Here is a 21,781-nt window from a genome sequence, read left to right as displayed (position 1 = left end):
TAATTATTTTATCACTCATTTTATAATATTTAAAAAATAAAATATATATTTTAAATTTAATTAAATAAAAAAGTAAATATATTATTTATTTTTTATAATAAAAAAAATTATTAAAAAATCCTTCAAAATATTTATAAAATTTTAAAAAATTTTAATTAATTATTTAATAATTTTAACCGGTAAATATTTTATTATTTAATATATATAACATGTGAAAATTTATTGATTGATTTTTTAAAAGTATATATGTTTTAATATGTTTTTTAAATTTAAGGATTAAATAATGCATTTTTTATACTACAGCGACCTATTAGTATTTTTTCCTAAATTAAATTAATATTAGCAAAGCAAACCGCGCAATGCGCGGCCCGATAATATAATGGTTATACGTCCCTGCGATGAACGATGTGCTTTTCCTCTGCTTCTTCTTGCCTTTGCTTATTTGGTTTGTTCCGTTTCTTTGCCGGAAAATCAAAACTTACTTCCATTTATTTACTTGTATGGGATTTCAATGTGATTGATTCCATGATGGGATTTTGATTTAGAGATGCTCTTCAATAAGTGATACTAGAAGGTGAAGAGAACGAGAGAGATGGATTTTACACGGATATCCATAATGCATCATGTGGGCATCGTTCTGTTCTTGCTTTCGTTGCTTTCTTTTTACAATCGATGCCACCCAGTTGCCTGCTGCATTTCTTTCATATATCTTTTTGCGGTATCTATTGATTCTTCTTCCTCTTCAATTTATTCTTTTTTCTTCTTTTGTTTTTTGATTTTCTGCTGATGGATTTCTTTTTCTGAAAGGTTCACGAGAGGTATGTCATGCGATTGACAAGGAAATTGCAGTTCCAGGAAAAAAAGCAAGCTAATCAGAAAAAAGTAAGTTTAATTTGGATTGGGTTCATCATATTCTTGAATATTTTCCAATTTTCTCTTAAGACTATGTTTATTCAGTTATTCTTCTTTTTGTTAGTACAAAAGCTAAAACTTCTTTCTGAGTTTCTTCAGGTGCTCTCTGATTCTGAAACTGTTCGGTGGTTGAACCATGCTGTGGAAAAAATGTGGCCTATTTGTATGGAGCATATTGCAACGCAGAAGATTCTACTCCCCATTATACCTTGGTTCTTGGACAAGTATAAGCCATGGACCGCTGTATGAATCCTCCTATCTCATACTTATTTACTATTTTTTCATGTTATCTTTTCGATTTGACTGGTCTATGTTCCAAGTATGATGATCCTTTTGTTAGAGGCTAGTCAGTCATGGTTGGCTTGCTACTTTAGCCTGAAAAATTACCCATGTTAAGTTTACAACACGAACGTGAATTTTATCCTTTATCACTTCAAGTGGTTGAGAAAATCAATTAAGATTTTGGAATACCTGAGTCTCATGTCCATGTGTATGTATTCTTAATACTAACTTCCAAAATATGTGTATTTGATTCAATCAATAACCTTGAGTGCAATTCAAATTTTCCTTTTTGAAGCATTGTTCTGGGATATCCAGTTTCAGTATGACTTCTTTTAGTGTGCAAGTGGAAGAGTTTTAGAAGATGGAATGATTATTTTAAATAGTCATTTGACAAATCTTTTGCTGGTGCTCGTCATCTGTACGTGTCATGTTTTCCATGGAAAATTTAAATTTGTATGTGAAAACTTTTTTGATTCAATTTGTGGGCTGTTTCTGATTGCATATGCTAAATGTGCAGAAAAAGGTTGTGGTTCAACACATGTATTTGGGAAGAAATCCACCAATGTTCACAGAAATGAGGGTTCTCCGCCAATGTTCCAGTGACGACCACTTGGTATATATCACCAAGCATGCTGATCTCTCTTGTTATAGACTTTGTGGCTGTTATGTGTTCCTTATTTGTTCAAAATAGTGCAGGCATTGGAATTGGGAATGAACTTTTGTACGGCAGATGATATGAATGCGGTACTTGCTGTCAAATTAAGGAGAATGCTGGGATTTGGAATGTCAACAAAGTTGCATATGACAGCTATGCATGTTGAAGGGAAGGTATAGAGGTTGAATTCATTGAATTTCATGACTGGTATTCTGATATATGTTAATTAGAAGTAGGCAAGATGTATTTATGTTTTCTTACGAGCAATTCCGATAGTCTTGAATCCAAGAAGGGCATATGGATGGTGGGTGAGTGACAATGCATGCATTTGAAGTGAAGCAGTTGCAAAAATTCTCTTAGAAATGAATTTTAATCATATCATGCAGAAAACATCTTAAAGTATTTGCATATAGTGAAAATGTGAAACAAAGTAATTTAAGTTTACTTTGAAAAGTTTGGAACATAGCATTTCACCTATAGTTCTGGAGAAACATCTTAAATTTTTTGGAATCTTATTTTTTAATTTTTGTTGCTATAGTGTATCATGCAAATCATTGATGAATAATGATAACTGAACATCTGTTTCATGAGTATAAATATCAAAAGGGAAAGAGTTCCTTGTAATGGTAAGACATGGCATGACTTGCATGATGCTGTTCATGTCTATTCTACTTCTGCTGAAATGTCAGGTCACTCTTTGGTTATATAGCTTTACCTCATATGAGGTATCTCCATATTTGGCTTTATTTATTTATTTTTATGCTAACTTTAGGATGTTCGAACATAAATAAATCTTTGATATCGTTAGCTTTGTCTCTAATATCTATCAATAAGCTACTAAGGAAATTTTCTGCCTATGTTTTTTCCACACAGACACAAAGGGCATTGCTTACGACTTATGAGGCTGTTCCATGATAATAAATCATTATTCCTTGGCAAATTGCATGTTGCATATTGAGAATAGGATGATTAATTCATTTACTTGAATATTTGGAAGCATGTGGAATTCTGGATCTTTTGTCACACATGAAGCCTGATAGGTGCATTTTTTCTTATTTGGAAAACGAGATCCTTGCAATGGATGATGAACTTACTATCCCAGGATGTGACATCATTGACCCTCCCCTCCCCCTCTTTGCTGTAATTGGATTAGGATTACTTTTGCTTCAATTGTTGCCCATCCATTTTAGGTCTTGATTGGAGTGAAATTCCTTCCCTGCTGGCCTTTCCTTGGCCGTTTGAGGGTATGCTTTGCTGAGCCACCTTATGTTCAAATGACTATCAAACCTATCTTCCATCGTGGCATTGATGTTACTGAACTTCCGGGGGTTGCTGGATGGCTAGTAAGTGGTATCCAAACAAATTTTCAAAAGGATTTCTTTGAATTTCTATTTTCCTTTTTCCTGTTTTCCTATCTCTGTTTGTGTGTGTAGTACATTAAAATGCCTTGCACAGCCACACACATATCTTCATCAGCCTGTTGTCTCTATCCAATCTTACATGCAGTCTTTGACTTGATTAGGACAAGCTTCTGTCAGTTGCATTTGAGCAGACACTGGTTCAGGTATTCTTTTTGGAAATCGAGGGCCAAGGTGTGCATTAGGATTAAGGCCAAATCTAACCTTTTCTTTGGGATTGTCCATTGAGAATTCTTCAGCTGATGATGAGTGACAGTCTTTCTCATATTTATGAAAATTGACAGTAGTGTTTCATATATATAATTATTTGCTTGATTGCAGCCTAACAAGCTAGTTGTGGATGTGGAGAAATTTGCTTCAGCAGAGTCAGGTGATTTATTGATAGGAAATGTTAATAGGACTTCAATGTGGAACTATGGTTAAATGCTTTGTTGATATATTTTTCTGAGTGGTTGGCTCCTTGTTTATCAATGCTTCTAGGGAAATTCCTCAGATTGTGATTTTTTCTTTTTAAGTGGAGTGCATATCTATTTTTCTTCTGTTGGTGTTGATCTAGTTTTCAGAACTAGGGTTTAGCCATTAATAATGCGCTGAAAATGTTTTCACATCCACTGTCATTAGCATTTTTCAGTTCACAATTATGGTTTAAAAAGTTAGAAATTAAAAAAGGAGAAAAATACAACATTGATTTAGAGTGGGGATGAGAAAATATTAAGTGCACTTCAGATTGCAGAAGCATATTTTGGCATCAAATGGAAATTTTTAGGAAGGTTAATGCAAGGAACTCTGTTTCGCAAAGAAGTCAGGCATACTGATTCCCATTGTATGTGGATTTGAAAGAAATATTGATTCCCATTGTGTATGAGCTTGAAAGGATGTCCCCTAAAACACATTATTCTGGTAATATGGTTCAATGAACGTAGGCTTATTAATTTGTTCTATTGTTTTATTATTTAAGAGCTCATATGCTGTGATATTAGTCTTAAGTAAAAGAATTCGTGTAAAGCTTTTTCTCATCTCTACATTGTATTAAATGCCAAGTAAATTTGAGACTGAGTGTTATGGATTGAGCATTTGATAAAGTTCTTTGTGATTGCGAGAATATGCTGTTATGCCATGATATCTGGGCTAGGGTATGAGTGTAAAAAATGAGTACATATCCTTAATGTTGACTTGTCAACTTTCTAAATAGATGATACAGGGATATAGATTTAAATTTGGAAAAGGGTGGTTGGATATGTCATGTTATATGAAATACAACAAACTAAAAAATATAAAATTATATAATTAATAATTAGAGTCTGCATAGATTATCAAATACATAGCATATCATGTAAACTACGGCAAAAAAATGCTTTATTATTCATATTCTTCATCTTGAGCGAAAAGACCGTCTTTCATCTTTAGAGATCTTTATAACTCGAGAGTTAGACTGTATGAATATGTGCTGGACACATATTCCATATTGTGTCCCATGCCATCGTGTCAACAGGTATGGCATGGCAAAATGAAGAGTCGGAGTATCAGAGTTGTTACGTTTGTTTGTGAGCAACCTTAGCTTATGATCTCTGTTTTAGGAAGATAAATGATGGTTGTAATAATGGCACTTGATAACTTCTACAAGCTATTCTGGTAGTTATTTGAGAATCTGGTGCAATTTTAACCTTTTAATAATTGTTTTCTTGTCAGAAAATTGGTTCTCTGTTGACGAGAAGGTACCTGTTGCTTATGCCAAAGTTGAAGTTGTGGAAGCAGCTGACATGAAACCGTCTGACTTAAATGGTTGACTTAAGCTGCTAATGTTTTATCTTTAGCCTTTTGATTTTCCACACATATGAGATATAATTTTTTTCCTTTTTCAGGATTGGCTGATCCATACGTTAAAGGGCAACTTGGCCCTTACAAATTCATGACAAAGACACAAAGGAAAACTTTGGCTCCGAAATGGCATGAAGAATTCAAGATCCCCATTTGCGGATGGGATTTGCCTAACGTTCTGGCTATTGAAGTACTTGACAAGGAACATTTTGTTGATGATTCCCTTGGGTTTGTTTCTTCTCCACGTCATACGAACATGGTTAAATGGTTATCTTTTCATTATTCTCAAGAACAAAGGCTATACATTTTTGTTTTATATGTATATGGTGGTGGACCTTTCTGTTTAATTTAATTTTATTGATGTAATAATGTATCTTATCTTCTATTACCTGCAGGGATTGTACCATTAGCATCAATGATCTTAGAGATGGTGAGAGACATGACATGTGGTTGCCACTCCAGAAAATTAAAATGGGGAGGCTGCATCTTGCCATAACTGTTCTTGAAGAAAATAGAAAGGTAATATCCATAAAATTCTAATTGAGAGCAAACGAAAAATTCAGGTTTCATTTTAAACAAAAAACATAGTGCACTTGTCTCATGGATTATCCAATGAGATTTGTTCAGGCTGGTGCTAGTATTTTTTATGGAGAAACACTGAGCAAGGGAGAACTAAGAGATTCCTTTGTAAGTGAGACTGCAAGTAGAGCTTCCTTTTCCTCATCCACAACATCAGATAGGTCACCTCGAGTGCTAGATAATTTTGATCCTGTAAACATTGAAGGGCAACAGGAAACTGGGATATGGGTACATCAATCTGGAAATGAAGTGCGAGAAATTTGGGAGCCTAGAAAGGGGAAGATTAAGTGCCAAGACAATGAAGTTGGTGAAGTTCCTCATAATTCATTGGGCGGAACTCATTCTGCAACTTCTGGGCCCCTTAACAACGAGAGTAGCAGTACGGATGATACCCTAGAGGGTAAAAGGTCAGCGAACAAAGTCTGGAAGGGTTTACATAAGATTAGATTAGTATTTCATAAAGGTTCTAAAAACGAGGAACATTTGGACAGCAATGATGAGACTGTTCAATCTCCTCATGCTAACATTAAAGCCGGTAACCAGGAGATGGATGTAAATTCCATAGTGGAAGACAACCTTCCTAAGTCTACAGTGGTTGAGAGTTCAAAAGAAGTTGATTTGGTTTTGAGTCCTGAGGGAAGTGTGCCGGAAAGTCCGGGGAAGGTAAATGTCAAAGACAAGGCAAAGAATATTTTTAAACGTGCTGAAAAGTCTGCTCGTAGCCTAAAGCATGTTCTTTCCCGAAAAGCGTTAGGAAAATCACGAAGCAAGTTATCTGGTGCAAAAGAATTAGAAATATATCCAGAGTCTGATTCTTCCAATAATGAATCTCGATCATCTTCTCAAGTTGAAAGAGTCCCAGTTGTTTCTAGTTCCACATCTTCCTATCATGGTAATGACGATTCTGATAAAAACAAGGAGAATGTCCTGCAGGCTGGTTCGAGTGAGTTTGCACTTGATGCAGAGGGCCAAATGAAGAAGGTAAATGTCAATGGCCTGGAGAGTGTAGATGAGAATGAGGTGACCATCTCGAATAGTGGCATTGAGGAGTCGTCGAACTGTCAGCAATCTGAAAAGAAATTGGATGCTAATGAAATGGAGGAGTTATCCAACCTTCAGCCATGTGGTAAGAAATTGGATGGTAATAGACAGGGGGAGTCCTGAAATCCTCAGCTCTTTCAAGAGAAATTGGAAGGACAGGTTAAGTAACAGCTTTTTTTGCTTGGCAGAATGTGAATTAGTAGTTAGTATATAAAAATGGTTTCCTCCATCCTGTACAGTTGCTGAAAATATTCATTGTTCATTATTTTGTATATTTCCCAATCTTATTTGATTCTATGTGAAGCTTTTTTATTTGGTGGTATACTTGAAACTGTTTGTACATTCTCATATGGGAATTCTCCATATGATAATACTAGCCATATTTAAAGAGTTGCTATTGATGGGTGTTGGAAAGATGGGTGTAGTTTGTTTTTATATGAGAAGAGGAGCTATTTGCAGTTCTTTTGTTGAAACTTTTCATTTTACATGAAAGAAATTTAAATGAATTCTAATATGATTTTAGTTTATTTTAAAAAGATGAACATTTTAGACCTATTTACTTTTTGAAAAAAAAATTTGTGTGTATGAAATAGTTTTTTTTATTTTTTATTTAACTGAGATGCTAAAAGAGTTCTCATACTTGGACTAGATAAATCACATATCAAATCAATAATCGATTCTTATCTAATTTAAGTATTTTAAAAATTTATTTTTATTTAAAAATTTTTAAAAAATAAAAAAATAAAGACTAAATATATATTTGTATATCTATATTTTAATATTTTTATTTATTAAATATTTTAATTTTAATAATAATCTAGTAAGTATTTATATTTTAAAAAATATTGTTTTTAAATACGTAAATTTTAAAAATAAAATTACTTTTAAACACTTCAATTTGAAAAAAAAAAAAAAAAAAAAAAAAAACAAACTTTTAAGATGCCTATACGAGCATAAAGCTCTCAGTGTTGGAAGTTATTTTTTTGTTTTGTTTTTTCCTCCATCCATGCCCTGCCACAAGTCATAAAGACATCCACACGAATGAAATAAATATGTGGACCATACTGCTTCTATTCTTTCTATCTATCAATCTCTAATATCTTCAACCTCCAAACTTTTTCAAAGCAATCAAGCACTTGAGCTCCAATGGCTGGCTTTAGCTTACACATGCTCTTCACCAAGCTATCACTGGTTCTGAGTCTTCTGGGAAGTGCAAACTTTGGGCTGTGGCAAGAACCTATCAGCAGCAGTAGCAGCAGATTAGAAATATACCCACCAACTTGCAAGAGAATAGAGTGTCCATCTTATGATGTTATAGAAGTTGGTGATGGGTATGAAATTCGCAGATACAACTCTTCTGTTTGGATGTCGACTTCTCCCATCCAAGACATCTCCATTGTTGAAGCCTCCAGAACTGGTTTCCTACAGTAAGATCTCTTCCTTCATCTGTTCTTCACTTATTTTTAGGCACAGTGCATGATCTTGATTGCTCTGCTTTGCTTTGCTTTCAATGCCTTTGTGGTCCACAGGCTATTTAACTACATTCAAGGGAAGAATAACTATGGAGAAAAGATAGAGATGACAGGTCCAGTTATTACTGAAGTTTCTCCAAGTGATGGACCTTTCTGTGAATCCTCATTCACTGTCAGTTTCTACGTTCCAAAAGAGAATCAAGCAAATCCACCTCCTGCAGAAGGCCTCCATGTTCAAAGATGGAAACAAACATATGCAGCAGTAAGGCAATTCAGTGGATTTGTCTCAGATTCAGATGTTGGAGAGGAAGCTGCTGCTTTGGCAGATAGCCTAGCAGGCACTATATGGGCTACTGCAATTCAGAAAAGCCATGAAGGTGATGCTACTTCTGTGTATACAGTTGCACAGTACAATTCTCCATTTGAATTTGATCACAGGGTTAATGAGATATGGATGTTATTTGACATAGATGATCAGCTCAGGATTTGAGATAATAAGAGTTAATAGTCATACATGTACCATGTTCTTGATGAAACTAGCCACGCAAGCTCTTATGGTGGATGAACTGTTTAAAGTTTTCTGTTGTAGTGATATTGAATAAAGGTGCCTGTGTTTTTGCTATCAATTCTCCAGCAAGATGCATTATCAAATTCATGGCTTTCAAAAAACACTGCAATTTGTTTTTCTTTTTTGGTTTAACTTCAAAAAAAAAAAAAACAGTTTGAGAAAGAACATGGACTACTGTTGGATTTGTGCAACAATCCTGCTTATGCTCCCCAGAATTCCATTAGTGTGGTTTTCAGGCCTATACCATTTTCTGGTTTGACACCTAATGATGGCTCCGAGCCGAAAAAAGTGGCTGCTTGATTTGCCATGTCCCCATTTGAAGGTTTCCAACTCCTTTGATGAGTAGCATCTTGCATGAGGTGGAACTTGTTGCTGGACAGCTTACTCGACAACAGGATCAAAGAAAGAGACATTTTTGACACAAGATAGGAACTGTGATCACTAGAAAATTTCACACCCATATAAAAGTTATACTGCATAAAGAAACAGAAGCCACAAATTCCATGGCCTAGCTCCCAATCTCAGACAGTGAAATGGACCTTGATTGGTTACTTTCTCATCTAGATGACAAGAAAGCAAAGAAATTAACAATTATGGTAATACATTTTAATTGGGATAGGGCATTTTCTAGTCATTTATGAGTTCCATTAGTATGTCTATTCAAATAAACTAGCTGTAGGTGTAATATTTGAAGTCCTAGGAGCCTTTTTGTAATTTCAAGTTTATATATATATATAGGATGACAAATTAACAAATACTCCTCATAGTTTTCCTTGGCAATTCAAACTTAGAGGAGTGGTTTTAGGATTACTTTGATTGGAAATATCTAAACTTTATACTTTATTCACTATTCAGTTTTACGGTGAATAAATTCATGGAATATATAGCATGTCGAGATGGAATCCCATTACGGATCTCTTACTTTTAGAAAGTATGGCATGTCCAAAAATCTTGATTCTAGTAAGAAATAAAGATTTTTCTGGTTGAAAGTGACTTTGTCTTAGTTATAAATGCCTGCAAACGATGCTCCATCTATGCCGAGTATTCAAAAGATTTTCAAAGCAAAATCTCTTTCTTTTATTATTTTCTCTCGAATTCGGAGAGAAAACGAGTACAGAAACATAAAAGTTATTTTCCTTTTCCTTTCCAAACAATGCAAAATAAGAATCTTCCCTTATTTTCTATCATTTATTTTCCTTCCTTTTCCATTGTACACATATTCAAACAAAGGGTAAATCCACCTCAGCTAAGTTTTCTTCCATATTCATTAATCTAAACTCCAGTACATCAAGATTTGCATGATAACCAGAGTATGCAATTTGTTTCAAATCTTAATATATACTTACCTTGGGCAAAAAGATTAAAAAAAAAAAAAAAACAATCAGATACACAGGATAATTGATGAATATCCCATGCTTACAGGATTTTCTTACACAACTTTCTTTGTATTTGAATCGAAAGCAAGTTATACTTCAATCTCTTTTGATGTCTTTTTAAAATTAAAAGCCTATTTGTTCCATTTTAAATTAAAAGCCTATTTTTAGTCCATGTATTTTTTATTCTGAATTGACATTCTTGTGGACCTTCTTATTTTATCATTGCCCCCCTCTTTGAAAGGAACCTTCTCCTCAAGGTTCAAATTGAGGAATTTATCTTTCAACTGTTGTGTATTTTCCCAGGTCGCAGATAAGTTCTTCCACTGGACAAGACTTTCTTCAACGAATTGTGATCTCTTCATAACCCACCTAGTCTCCAAAATTCTTATTGGTTCCACCATAATTTCCCCATCATCAGCTATAGTGGCAATTCTGGGATAGTGGCGTGTGTTTCCCCAATGTGTTTTTTAAGCAGCGACACATGGAAGACGGGATGGATCCCTGACCCCCAGGTAATTGGAGTTTGTATGCAATTTTCCCAATTCTTGCTTCAATGGGAAACGGTCTATAAAAATGGCTAGCCAACTTTTGATAAGCTCGCTTATACACCGTTTGCTACCGATAAGGATGAAGTTTGAGGTAAATGGAATCTCCCACTTGAAAGTTAACATCGCGCCTTTTGGAATTAGCTGTTTGTTTCATTTGATTGACTGCAGAAGATAAGTTGCCCTTGAGTTACTGTATAATTGCATCTCGCGTTGCCAATGATTTATCTACTTCATGAACAGGAGAGTGACCCATTTCGTATTGGGGAATAGTTGGTGGAGGTCTGCCATAAAGTGCTTGAAATGGAGTCATCCCAATAGAACTGTGGTAAGTGGTATTGTACCAAAATTCAGCCCAAGGTAGATAAGAACTCCACTTGTGGGGCTGTTGCACAACAAAACATCAAAGATACTGCTCAACACATCTGTTAATTACTTCAAATTGGCCGTCGATCTCCAGACGATAAGTAAAGCTCATGTTAAGTTTAGTACCTGATAGTTTGAAGAATTCTCGCCAAAAATGGTTGATGAAAATAGGATCTCGATCACTAACAATTGACTTGGGCATTCCATGTAACTTCACAACCCCTTCCACAAATTTTTCAGCGACTACTTTGGTAGTATAAGGATGAGATAGAGTAAAAAAATATGCATACTTGCTTAGGCGGTCAACCACAACCAAAATAGTGTTCCTGCCATTGGATGGGGAAGCCCTTCCTTGAAATCCATGGTAATGTCATCCCAGACTTGGTGAGAAATGGGTAATGGTTGGAGAAGACCTGCCGGAGATAGAGTTGCTACCTTATTTCTTTGACATACAGAGCAATAAGCTATATATTGTTGAATTGTCCTCTGCATAGATGGCCAATAAAATTGTTGAGCCACTCTCTTATATGTTCGTAAGACACCTGAGTGCCCCTCACATGAGGAGTCGTGAAATTCTTGCAAGAGCAATTTCACTATATTAGAATCAGGAGGGATAACCACACGATTCTTATAATAGATCAAACCATTATGCCACATGTATGGAGCTCCTGGATTCTCAGTGGCAGATTTCCCAATGCGAGCCATATACGGATGATCCTTAGTTTCTACCTTCACTGCATCCCACAGAGTAGTTTGTGGAATGAATAAGGAATTAAGGCTAGGGCTGCCTGCTATTCTTGATAATGCATCTGCAACAGAATTTTCCGGGCCCGGTCTGTAAAGAATTTCATAATCATAACCCAACAACTTAGATACCCACTCTTATTGTCCGACGTCACAATTCGTTGTTCAATCAGGTATTTGAGGCTTCGTTGATCAGTCTGAATAAAGAACTTTCTGCCTAGCAAATATGGCCGCTAGGTGCAAATAGCTTGAATAATCATCAGCATTTCTTTGGCATATGTAGACCAAGATTGCTTTGTAATCTCCAAGGCTCGACTTATGAGTGCTATTGGTTTCTCTTCTTGCATCAAGACTGCTCTAATTCCACCATTTGAAGCATCAGTTGCAATGACAAATGGTTCATTAAAATTAGGCATTGTCAGTGTTGGAGTAGTAGTCATTACTTCTTTTAAGTTGCAAAATGATCTTTCAGCTTCTTCAAACCATGTAAATTGTCCCTTTTTCAATAGATCGGTCAGCGGTCGGGCTATGATCCCATAATTACGAACGAACTCCTTGTAATAACCTGTTAGTCCTAAAAAACCATGCAATTTAGAGATATTAGCAGGCCTAGGCCAGTCCAGCATAGCCTTGATTTTCCCCTTATCTACCTTAACACCTTTAGAAGTCACAATATGACCCATGTACTCTACTTCTTGCTGACCAAATATACATTTGTTAATTTTGATGAACAATTTATGGTGCCTTAATATTTCCAAAGCCGTTTGAACATGTTCAAGATGCATGGTCCAATTGGGGCTATAAATTAAAATGTCATCAAAGAAAATCAATATGAATTTTCTGAGGAATGGGCGAAATATAGAATTCATAAGGGCTTGAAAGGTCGAGGGAGCATTCCACAACCCGAAAGGCATGACTAAATATTCATAATTGGCCATTATGAGTTCGGAAGGCAGTTTTATGTATGTCTAGTGGATGTACGTGAACCTGGTGATAGCCTGATTTTAAGTCAAGTTTGGTAAAGTAAACAGCTCCATATAGTTCATCTATCATGTCATCAACAGTAGGGATAGAAAATCTGTCCTTAATGGTTACAGCATTAAGAGCTCTATAATCAGTGCAAAACCTCTAAGTGCTATCTTTTTTCTTAACTAGAAGAACATGAGAAGGAAAAAGACTTGTGCTCGCTCTAATTAGCTCCAATTTTAACATGTCATGAACCTGCTTCTCAATTTCAGCTTTTTGAAAATAGGCATACCTGTAAGGTCGAACATTGACCAGATTGGTCCCGTCCTTCAAGTTGATGCGATGATCAATTTCTCTTTTTGGAGGAAGTTAGGTTGGCACTTGAGAGACATCTTCAAATTTTTTAAGCAAGACTTGCATCTCATGATCAATGTGTTGCAGCACACAATCTTATGAAGTTTGCAAACAAATTGTGAACATCAAATTTCCCTATCTTAACTCCTTCGTAATCCCTTCTAAGTAAGAAGACTGAATGGATTGACTGTTGATCCCCTCCAATTGATGGTGTTGGCCCTTCCACTCAAAGTCCATTGTCATTTGCCTCCAGTTGCAGCTCACTATGCCTAATTGTTCCAACCAATGCACTTCTAGCACCATATCTAACCCCATAAGTGATAAAGAGTACAATGTGATGGTGAAAGGAATACCTTGTAGTAGAATAGGAACATTGTCGAATTTCGCATTGCATCTCAAAGGGTCTCCATGAGGTACTTTTACAGTGAAAGGTTCTGTCGGCACCATTGGTAATCACAATAAACCTACCACCTTTTCGTTAATGAAATTGTGGGTTGACCTGCTATCAATAAGAACAATTAGCTCATGTGAGTCGATCTTAGCTGATACTCTCCTGGTTCGAGCTGTGGACCATCCAGTGAGAGCATGTAGAGATATTTCAGGTTCTACTTGCGTTTTGGGGTATGCCTCAAGCCCCTCACTGTCACTATCATCAGCCTCAAATCCCCCATCCAACAATAGCAACTGTGGCCCGTTACATTTGTGCCCAGGAGTAAATTTATCATCACAGTTAAAGCAAAGCCCTTGTGCCCTTCTTTTCTGCATTTCCTCCCATGTAAGTCGCTTCATCAGAGTTGTTGCCTTACTTTTCGTTGGAGATGCAGCAGTCTGTGGCGCAAATGGTCGTGTATATTTCTTTTGCCGAATTAATTGTTCATCCCGCATGCGAGCCAAACTGATAGCCTCCTTCAATGACTTCGGTTGAAACACCCTAATGCCACCTGCAATTTGAGGTTTCAATCCGCCCATGAACGTGCCTACTAAAGCCTTCTGAGTCCATCCTTGTACTCTATTGCCCAACCTCTCAAACTCTTTTTGATAGTCTCCTAAAGAGCCGAGTTGTCTTATTTTTGAAAGAGATTCATCAAAGTCTTCGCAATCTGTAGGACCAAACCGTGACCATAACTCCTCAACAAAGATTTCCCAGGTAACTTCTTTCCCTTCCTCTTAGTATGCTCGTCGCAGCCATTGCCACCACTGGTTGGCTTCCCCTTGCAAATGAAAAGAAGCCAAAGACACCTTTTGAGAGGGTAAAGTGTCTTGGTATTCAAAGAATTGATCCACCCGGGTAAATCATTCAGTAGGATCATCTCCTGAATATTTAGGAAACTCCAGTTTGGCCAATTTTGAAGAAAACATTGACCGTCCTGCTTCTTCTCTGTTACCACGAAAGTGGCTAGTACGATCACCCGTGTTGCTACTGGTTCCATCTCTGTTGGAGATTACTGCCTCAGAAAGTCACATCATAGCCTCCTTCAAGTGTTGCAACTTGTCCCCAACCCCAAGCTCCATTCTGCCCACGCTATCTTGGAGTTGTCCTAGCCCACTCTCCAAATTCTCAATTCATTTCTTGTTGGTAGTCATAGCTCTAATACCAATGATAGGTCCTAGTCAAAACTATTAAGAAAAGAGTTTAGTAAAATCTAATGCTTTTTATTGAATTCTCTGTAAAGACTACTGCTGATACAAGGAATTATAAATAGAACTAAACTCAACAACATCCCTATTCTTTTGGGATTCAACAGCTACTTAATAACAAAATAAATATAAGAGATTCTCTTAAGAAATTAACTAATTGATTTATTTTGCAGCAACTAAAATTTAGCAGTAGATGTGTACTCAAGATAAGACTTAGATGTGTACTCAAGATAAGACTTCCACATGCATATCTTTATTCCACGTATTTTTTATTCTGAATTGGTATTTTTGTAGACCTTCTTTATCTTATGAGAAATAACCTTCAAAGAAGCATTGCAGATGGACTCAAAGGGTAGAGCTCACCAGCATGGTGCGTATGAGTATGCCACAAAATGCGACGATAAAAAGTAAACAAAACGCGATGGAGAGGCTCCAAAGATGCCAATGAACAACTATAAAGATTCCTCTACGAAACCCGAAAATAAAGTACGGAAGGTTTGTTCAGAAACACTTTTGCATGCAAGAGAAAGAACACTAAAAATACAAATTAAAACTAAAAAAAAAAAAGTAGATCAAAGCAAAAGTTCTCATATAAATAACGGATCTACCATGAAAACAGAAGAAAATACGAAATTATTTATCTACAACCTACTCAAAAGTGGGAAGCACAAACTCACTCCCCGAGATAGGCGAAGGGAAGCTCCCTCTACCTCATGCGAGAAACAACAAAGGTAAGGAGACTTGACTTCTAGCAAAGTTAGAACTATCTATAGCTTTAGTTATAAAACAAACTAAAAAAAAAGAAAAGAAGAGAACTAATTTGTCTAAATGGATAATCACAATTAATATACAGTAGCTGAGAAGCAGATATTAGCGAAAAAGACAAAAAGGACAAAAAATATAAAATGGATCTGTGTGCAGTAATGAGCACATTTGCCATTTAAAAGTCAAATTGGTTACTATTTAATTTGAAACTGAGTTTTAATGTATTTATATCAATTGTATTCTTTGTTTATTTATAGAAAATAATTTATATTTAAAAAATATTTTTTAATAAAATAATTTATTTTTTATTATTTAATTTAAATTTAACAATAAAATTTATTAAACAATTTTTATATAAAAGTTTTAATGAAAATATAAAAGTACAGAAAATAATTTTATATTTTCAAAAGAGAAAATTATTTTTTTATTTGATTAAAAAAATATTTTCTTTTTACTATTATTAAAAAATATTTTTCATGAGATCAAATTTCATCAATAAAACCTTTAAAATTTAAAAATATATCAATATAGGCCCTTGGTAGACAAATAAGCACATGATTTTGTTACATTTGTATTGGAAGCAAGTCATAGTCCAGTGAAATTGAATAATTTATTTGTTTCATCTTAAAATTTAAAGGTATAAATATCCTTTAAAAAGCATATTTGATATATTTTAAAAGATTTATTTATTTTATATGATTATTGACTGATAAATTAAGGATCAAAAAAATGAATGAAAAATACATTTTTATGGGAGTTGGGAAATATAAGAGCTAAATTATACAGGGTAATCTATAGAAACCTTCCTCTGAGTTTCGACAAAACCTTTAGAATAATTTTTCATTAAAATTTCAATAATAAATTAATTTTTAAATTTAATTTCAATCTAATAAAATGATCATTTCTTTAAAAAAATATATATACTAGCATTAATTTACTATTTACTAAGATTTATATATTTTTTAATAATTAAAATATCTTTTAAATGATATAATTATTTAAATAAAAAATTAAGAGAGTACTATTTTAATTTTTGAAAGTTGATGAATTTTGGATATTTTTAATTTTTAATATAAATCTATATTCTATAAGTATAATTTTTTAAAATCTGTAATTAATTTTTATAGTTACAGATTTATATTATGTAAGTATATAAATTACACATTTAAAGAACTAAAGATTAATTTTTATAGTTAATTAAAAATTAAAAGTTGATATTTATATTTAGGAGTCCGTTAAGATTGGTTTTTATAAGTATAAAAATTTTATACTTAATTTAAAAATTAAATTTTATACTTATAGATTATAGTTAGGGTCCATCTAAATTTATTTTTTATAAAATATTAATTTTTATATTTTAAAAACTAAAATTATTTAGTATAATAATAAATAAAAAATAATAGATAAAACTACAAGTGGACTAATCTTTAAAATTAAAATAATAGTATATCAATTTTTTTATTATTAAAATAATAAATAAAAATAATTTTTTATACAAAAACATTTATTACTTAAATGGGCATTTTAGTTATTATTAAAAATTTAATAAAAAACTACTATATAAATTTGGTTAAAATTCTGAGAGATCCAGCAAATTACCCAATTATATATTCATAATCTATTTCATTTGACCCGAGACAGGCTGTGAGAGTGGGAATCTTCACAAAAATCCAACAACTGAATTTAGAAAATCAGACACCCAAATTTAACAGTTGAAAAAATGTTTGAAATTTTGAAAACAGACAAAATTACACAAGTTAAAAAAACATTTAGAGGTTTTTGGATTTCCCAGATTCAACAATATCTTATACATTAATAGGGTTTGTTGGTTCTCTCCACAAAGTTATCTTCTTCTCTCTGCACACTCTCTCACTCACCTGCTTTAATTCAAATCTTCTGACACCTTCTCTCAAGCTTTGTGCTTTTATTTTCTTTCAAGAAGCTTGCTTATTTTCTGTCAATCCCATTCTTCAAATGGGCCTTTCATGGATTAAGCTTCTCTAATGGAGATTTTCTCTTTCTCACAATCTGCACTACAACCTAACCCCTTCATCAAGTTTTGAAATTAGTGGATACCCAGGTGAGTTTTTTTTTTTTTTTCCTCTTTTTCTTTTATCTTCTTCTTATTATAAGTGTAGACAAAAGTTCCTAACTTTTCATTATCATCATCATTAACTTCTTCTTCCCTCCTCGAGCACTGTCATGTGTTTGGTTGTCGAGAAAAGAGATGTGAAAGGAAGAAGTGAATACTTGGAATCTCATCATTCCCATTATTCTGAATCCAGAGAAACTCTTGTAAAATTTCCAGTTGTAGCCCAAGTTTTTCCTCCCCTCTTTGATTCATTTCTCAGCAACCAAACGCATTCTAAAAGTTTTTTGTTTCTTGCATATAACATTTTGTTAAGAGACAGAAATATTTAACATTTGAGATCTATCTATTTCTCTTTTGTCTTCATTTCACATTTTGAAAATGGAGGTTTCTCTTTTTCCATACAAGCACGCGCGTGGTGGCACGTGGTGTATGGTCCTTCCACTGGTGTTTAAGACATTCCACTGTCACTTTTTACGCATTCTGCTCATCATCTGCTTTAGCTCTTCACTTGTCAGTAAAAGCTTGGTTGAAATGACTCAAGTGCCCTTGAAATATCACCAGCCTGAATTTTGAGATACTGTCTTTAGCCTCTGAAAGTTGAAAAGGGCACAATCATACATGTATTGATTTTTCTTTTTGGACATTAAGCACATCTAAAAAGAGAGAGACTTGATTTGAATTACATTTTGCATATTACCAAATATCCATGTATTTCCTGTATTATTCTCACGTATGGAGAGAGGTTAATAAAATATTTGTATTTTTTAAAATTTTTTTGGGTGTTTGGTTAAAAAAATCATTGATATGAGCTGGTGTTTTATATACAATGTACAATTATTGAGAAGAGTTGACACTATACACCTGCTCCCATGGTAGGGTCTCAAAGTTGGAAGGTGAGGGCCAGAATGAACTCTTATATATGACAGGTGAGACTGTCAATCCCACCTCTCTGAAGGATTGCAACTTGCATTTGTTTGCAGGTATCTTTCACATTCATCAACAAATCATGCACCAGAAGAAAAGATGTGAAAATCTTCTTCTTCTTCTTTTTTTTAAATCTTTCTGATTTTTTCACTTCTTCACATTTGACAAAATGTGCATATTTTTAGATTAGAAATCTGGGATTCTCCTCCAAGGACTGTTACTGCCTTGGTTCTCTAGTATCTGTGATTTGCTCATGTGGGAAATGTAATGTATATCTAGTTTGATGGTTGTTGTATCATTAGAGAGACAGAGAGAGAGAGAGAGAGAGAGAGAGAAGGTTTTGTAAAAGGGTGCCTTTTTGTGTGTGTGTGAGTGTTGCAGGTTTTCATGATGCTACTTTAGTGGCACTTTTGCTCAACTTTCTCTGTCTCTCACTTTCTCAGTTCAATGAAAGATAAACATTTTCATAAGTTTTTTCTTTTGTCAAAACATTTTCATAAGTTGAAAACCTATGCTTTAACCTTTTACATATAAGAAGCTTAAGTTGATGTTCCCTACCAAGTGCTTGGCATTCCAGGCAAGACCACTAGGAAGCTCGGATACCAAAGAATTGCATATGGATTTTACCTTTTATTATTATTATTATTATTTACAATTTTGTTATATTGATAGTGTTTTTTATGAGCTTCAATCTAACTCTTTTTATTTTCTATTTTATCTTTTGCATTTTCCCTTTCATTTACTTGTTAGATTCCTCATAGAACAATTCTCTGTGCTCTCCTTGCTGTTCTGCAACCAATTTTCCTTAAGTTGATCAAATGCCAAGATCAAGGTAAGTAAATCCGATTTGTCATCAATATGCAATTCTCATATGCATATGAATTTTGTTATCTTCTTTTTTTCTTTTTATTTGCATATGAATTCAACTCATAGAAACTTGAGAAGAAAGGATGATATGATAGAATGCTAGAAAACAAGAATTCTCATAGCATATCATCCTTTCTTATCAAGTTTCGAAGTATTTTGGTATTCTATGAGTTGAATTAAGACTCAGAAGTCAGTACTTGCATAATCATTATTATTGACCTTAACAATACTAGACAATTGTAGGATGAATAATTTCTTTCACTCGTGTTGAACACGAAATCAGATCATACATGAAATATTTGTATATTACAACAAAATCTTGTATAACCCTGTTACTGGAAGTAAGCTATGCATTTCTTTTGCTTGCACAATATAATGCCAACCATCTTGTGATTTCATGATGAACAGGGGTTCAGAAGTTCCTCAAAGGCAGTCGTCTCGAGGTCCGCATCCACTTAGGACGTCTAGCTCTGAGTCAGATTCACAGCATCATCGACCAATTACAGACCGAAGTCCCAAGCTGGGAGACCGTCGCTCCCCACGAGGTCACCATCCTGACTCACTGAACCAGAAGAAACTGGGCATCCGAATTGCAGATTTGGAAACTCAACTTGGCCAAGCGCAGGAAGAGCTGAAAGTTTTGAAAAGGCAGTTGGCTTCTGCTGAAGCTGCAAAGAAAGAAGCTCAACAAGAATTGGTGAATAAGGCAAAGAAACCAACTATTATTGAGCCTGAGGAAATTGAAGAGAAACATACTCCAACTGAAATTCAGGATCTTGAAAAGGCAGACAACAACGTTGTGAATGAAATGTCTGATAAAAACCAGCAAGAAACTGATGTTTTTGAAGTTCCAATAGAAAAAGAGGCTGTTGAGGCCAAGGCTGAACCTGGCCATTTGATTGATCAGGTAGAAGGAAACTGCACAACTAAAATAACAACCGAACTGCTTGCAATTTCAGAGCCAGAAAAGCCATCAGTCCATGATTTAGCTTTAAAGGATGATGAGATAAACATGCTAAAAGCCAAGTTAGAAAAGAAAGAAAATGAATTGGAGGCATTCAGGAAGGAGAATGAGAATTTGAAGAATCTACTGAAAGAAGCAACTTCAAACATTTCATCTGCTAAAGCTAAGGAAGACGAGATGTCCATGAGGTTAACTCAGCTGGGAGAAGAGCTAGAAAAAAGCCAAGCAAATGCAGCTCATTTAAAGGAGAAGCTGGAATCTGCAGAAGAAGCCAAGGCGGCCTTGGAGGCTGAAATAAAGAAGATGAGAGTGCAGACAGAGCAGTGGAGAAAAGCAGCAGACGCAGCAGCAGCAGTTCTCGCTGGGGCAGTGGAGATGAACGGTAGGATAACCGAGAGGTGTGGCTCCATGGATAAGCACTTTGGTGGTGTATTTGAAACACCAGGTGGTGTTGGTGGCAGTGGTGTGTACGCGGGTTTTGTGGGATCACCAGGAATGGCTGATGAGTTTGGTGATGGTTTTGGAAGTGGAAAAAGGAAGGGGTCTGGCATTAAGAAGTTTGGAGACTTATGGAAAAAGAAGAGCCAGAAATAGAGATGATACAACCTCTTGTTGGCATCTGTGATATGTAGGCATATTCAAGTCTTTTGCAGTGTTTATTGAATATATGTAAGCCGTTGTTAAATTCACCAGAGATGATATTAATATATTTTGCTTTGATTTATGGGCGAGGAATTGGAAATTAGGTGGAAACGAAATGGAAATCTAAGTTGAAATTGGATAATCAATTCAGGAAGAAAAAAAGAGTTGAATCCTTACTGATTCAGCCTATCTAGCAGGCTTTGTATTGATTTAATTTCTTAATCATAATTATTTTAAAAAATAAATTAATTGAAAGACATTTAAATGAATATCAATTTGAAATTAATATAAAATTCAAATTGATTTAGTCAGAAGTCAAAATTAATTTGAATAATTAAATTAACCCTTTAATTAAATATTTAATGTTTTAGATCATTTAAATTCGAATAATTTTAAATGTTGTAAAGGTTAAAACATATCGTGAGTTTTTTTTTTGAGTGAATATTATGAGTTATTTTGAATCCGATCAGATTAAATCAAATCGAAATTTGTTACCGTATTTTGTATGTATTTTATATAATAATTATTATTTAAAAAATATTAGAAAAAAATCTAGAAAAAAAACTTATTTTCTATAGTCTGGATTGCAACATTATAAAATAAAGGATGCTATAAATATATATACAAAAATTGTATATTGTTAATAAGATTATTATCTAATCTAGTTTAATTTAGTGGATAAAAATGCATAATCATCTCATAAAATTAAAATAATTTTATTTTCAAATTATTATTATTATAGTTAAAGATAAAAAAAATTATATATACAATATTTTAATTTAACATTTAATAT

At 34.2% G+C, this 21,781-nt stretch overlaps 3 protein-coding genes across 9 annotated transcripts; all 3 read left to right on the top strand.

Moving 5' to 3' along the window:
- Nucleotides 1-309: 309 nt before the first annotated feature.
- LOC110607761 (C2 domain-containing protein At1g53590) lies at nucleotides 310-7,178 on the top strand. 4 transcript variants are annotated; one of them, XM_043955169.1, is made up of 13 exons: nucleotides 310-445; nucleotides 546-718; nucleotides 808-882; nucleotides 1,012-1,155; nucleotides 1,712-1,807; nucleotides 1,891-2,022; nucleotides 3,040-3,192; nucleotides 3,372-3,413; nucleotides 3,589-3,637; nucleotides 4,957-5,049; nucleotides 5,130-5,352; nucleotides 5,481-5,604; nucleotides 5,713-7,178. In XM_043955169.1, exons 2-13 carry the CDS (start codon nucleotides 593-595, stop codon nucleotides 6,826-6,828), a joined length of 2,373 nt encoding a protein of 790 aa, XP_043811104.1. In that variant the 5' UTR covers nucleotides 310-445; nucleotides 546-592; the 3' UTR covers nucleotides 6,829-7,178. The 4 variants fall into 4 exon arrangements, with proteins under 4 accessions (XP_043811104.1, XP_043811105.1, XP_043811106.1 ...); XM_043955170.1 differs by having other exon boundaries at nucleotides 384-718; nucleotides 5,130-5,313; XM_043955171.1 differs by lacking the exons at nucleotides 310-445; nucleotides 546-718; nucleotides 808-882 and adding an exon at nucleotides 1,490-1,612 and having other exon boundaries at nucleotides 1,027-1,155.
- Nucleotides 7,179-7,792: 614 nt separating this feature from the next.
- LOC110607760 (heme-binding protein 2) lies at nucleotides 7,793-8,803 on the top strand. Its single transcript, XM_021746920.2, has 2 exons — nucleotides 7,793-8,132; nucleotides 8,235-8,803. Exons 1-2 carry the CDS (start codon nucleotides 7,852-7,854, stop codon nucleotides 8,665-8,667), a joined length of 714 nt encoding a protein of 237 aa, XP_021602612.1. The 5' UTR covers nucleotides 7,793-7,851; the 3' UTR covers nucleotides 8,668-8,803.
- Nucleotides 8,804-17,282: 8,479 nt separating this feature from the next.
- On the top strand, nucleotides 17,283-21,070 carry LOC110607763 (interactor of constitutive active ROPs 4). Of its 4 annotated transcripts, none has more exons than XM_021746925.2 (4): nucleotides 17,283-17,579; nucleotides 18,468-18,517; nucleotides 19,266-19,347; nucleotides 19,791-21,070. In XM_021746925.2, the coding sequence occupies exons 3-4, from the start codon at nucleotides 19,334-19,336 to the stop codon at nucleotides 20,938-20,940; spliced, it is 1,164 nt and encodes a 387-aa protein (XP_021602617.1). In that variant the 5' UTR covers nucleotides 17,283-17,579; nucleotides 18,468-18,517; nucleotides 19,266-19,333; the 3' UTR covers nucleotides 20,941-21,070. The 4 variants fall into 4 exon arrangements, with proteins under 4 accessions (XP_021602617.1, XP_021602616.1, XP_021602619.1 ...); XM_021746924.2 differs by having other exon boundaries at nucleotides 18,468-18,571; XM_021746927.2 differs by lacking the exon at nucleotides 18,468-18,517.
- Nucleotides 21,071-21,781: the final 711 nt, after the last annotated feature.

This window comes from Manihot esculenta, chromosome 3 (genome assembly GCF_001659605.2).
Source record: "Manihot esculenta cultivar AM560-2 chromosome 3, M.esculenta_v8, whole genome shotgun sequence".
NCBI classification, from domain to species: domain Eukaryota; kingdom Viridiplantae; phylum Streptophyta; class Magnoliopsida; order Malpighiales; family Euphorbiaceae; genus Manihot; species Manihot esculenta.
Note: the sequence above shows the minus strand (reverse complement) of the source record. Positions and strands in the feature narration are given on the sequence as shown.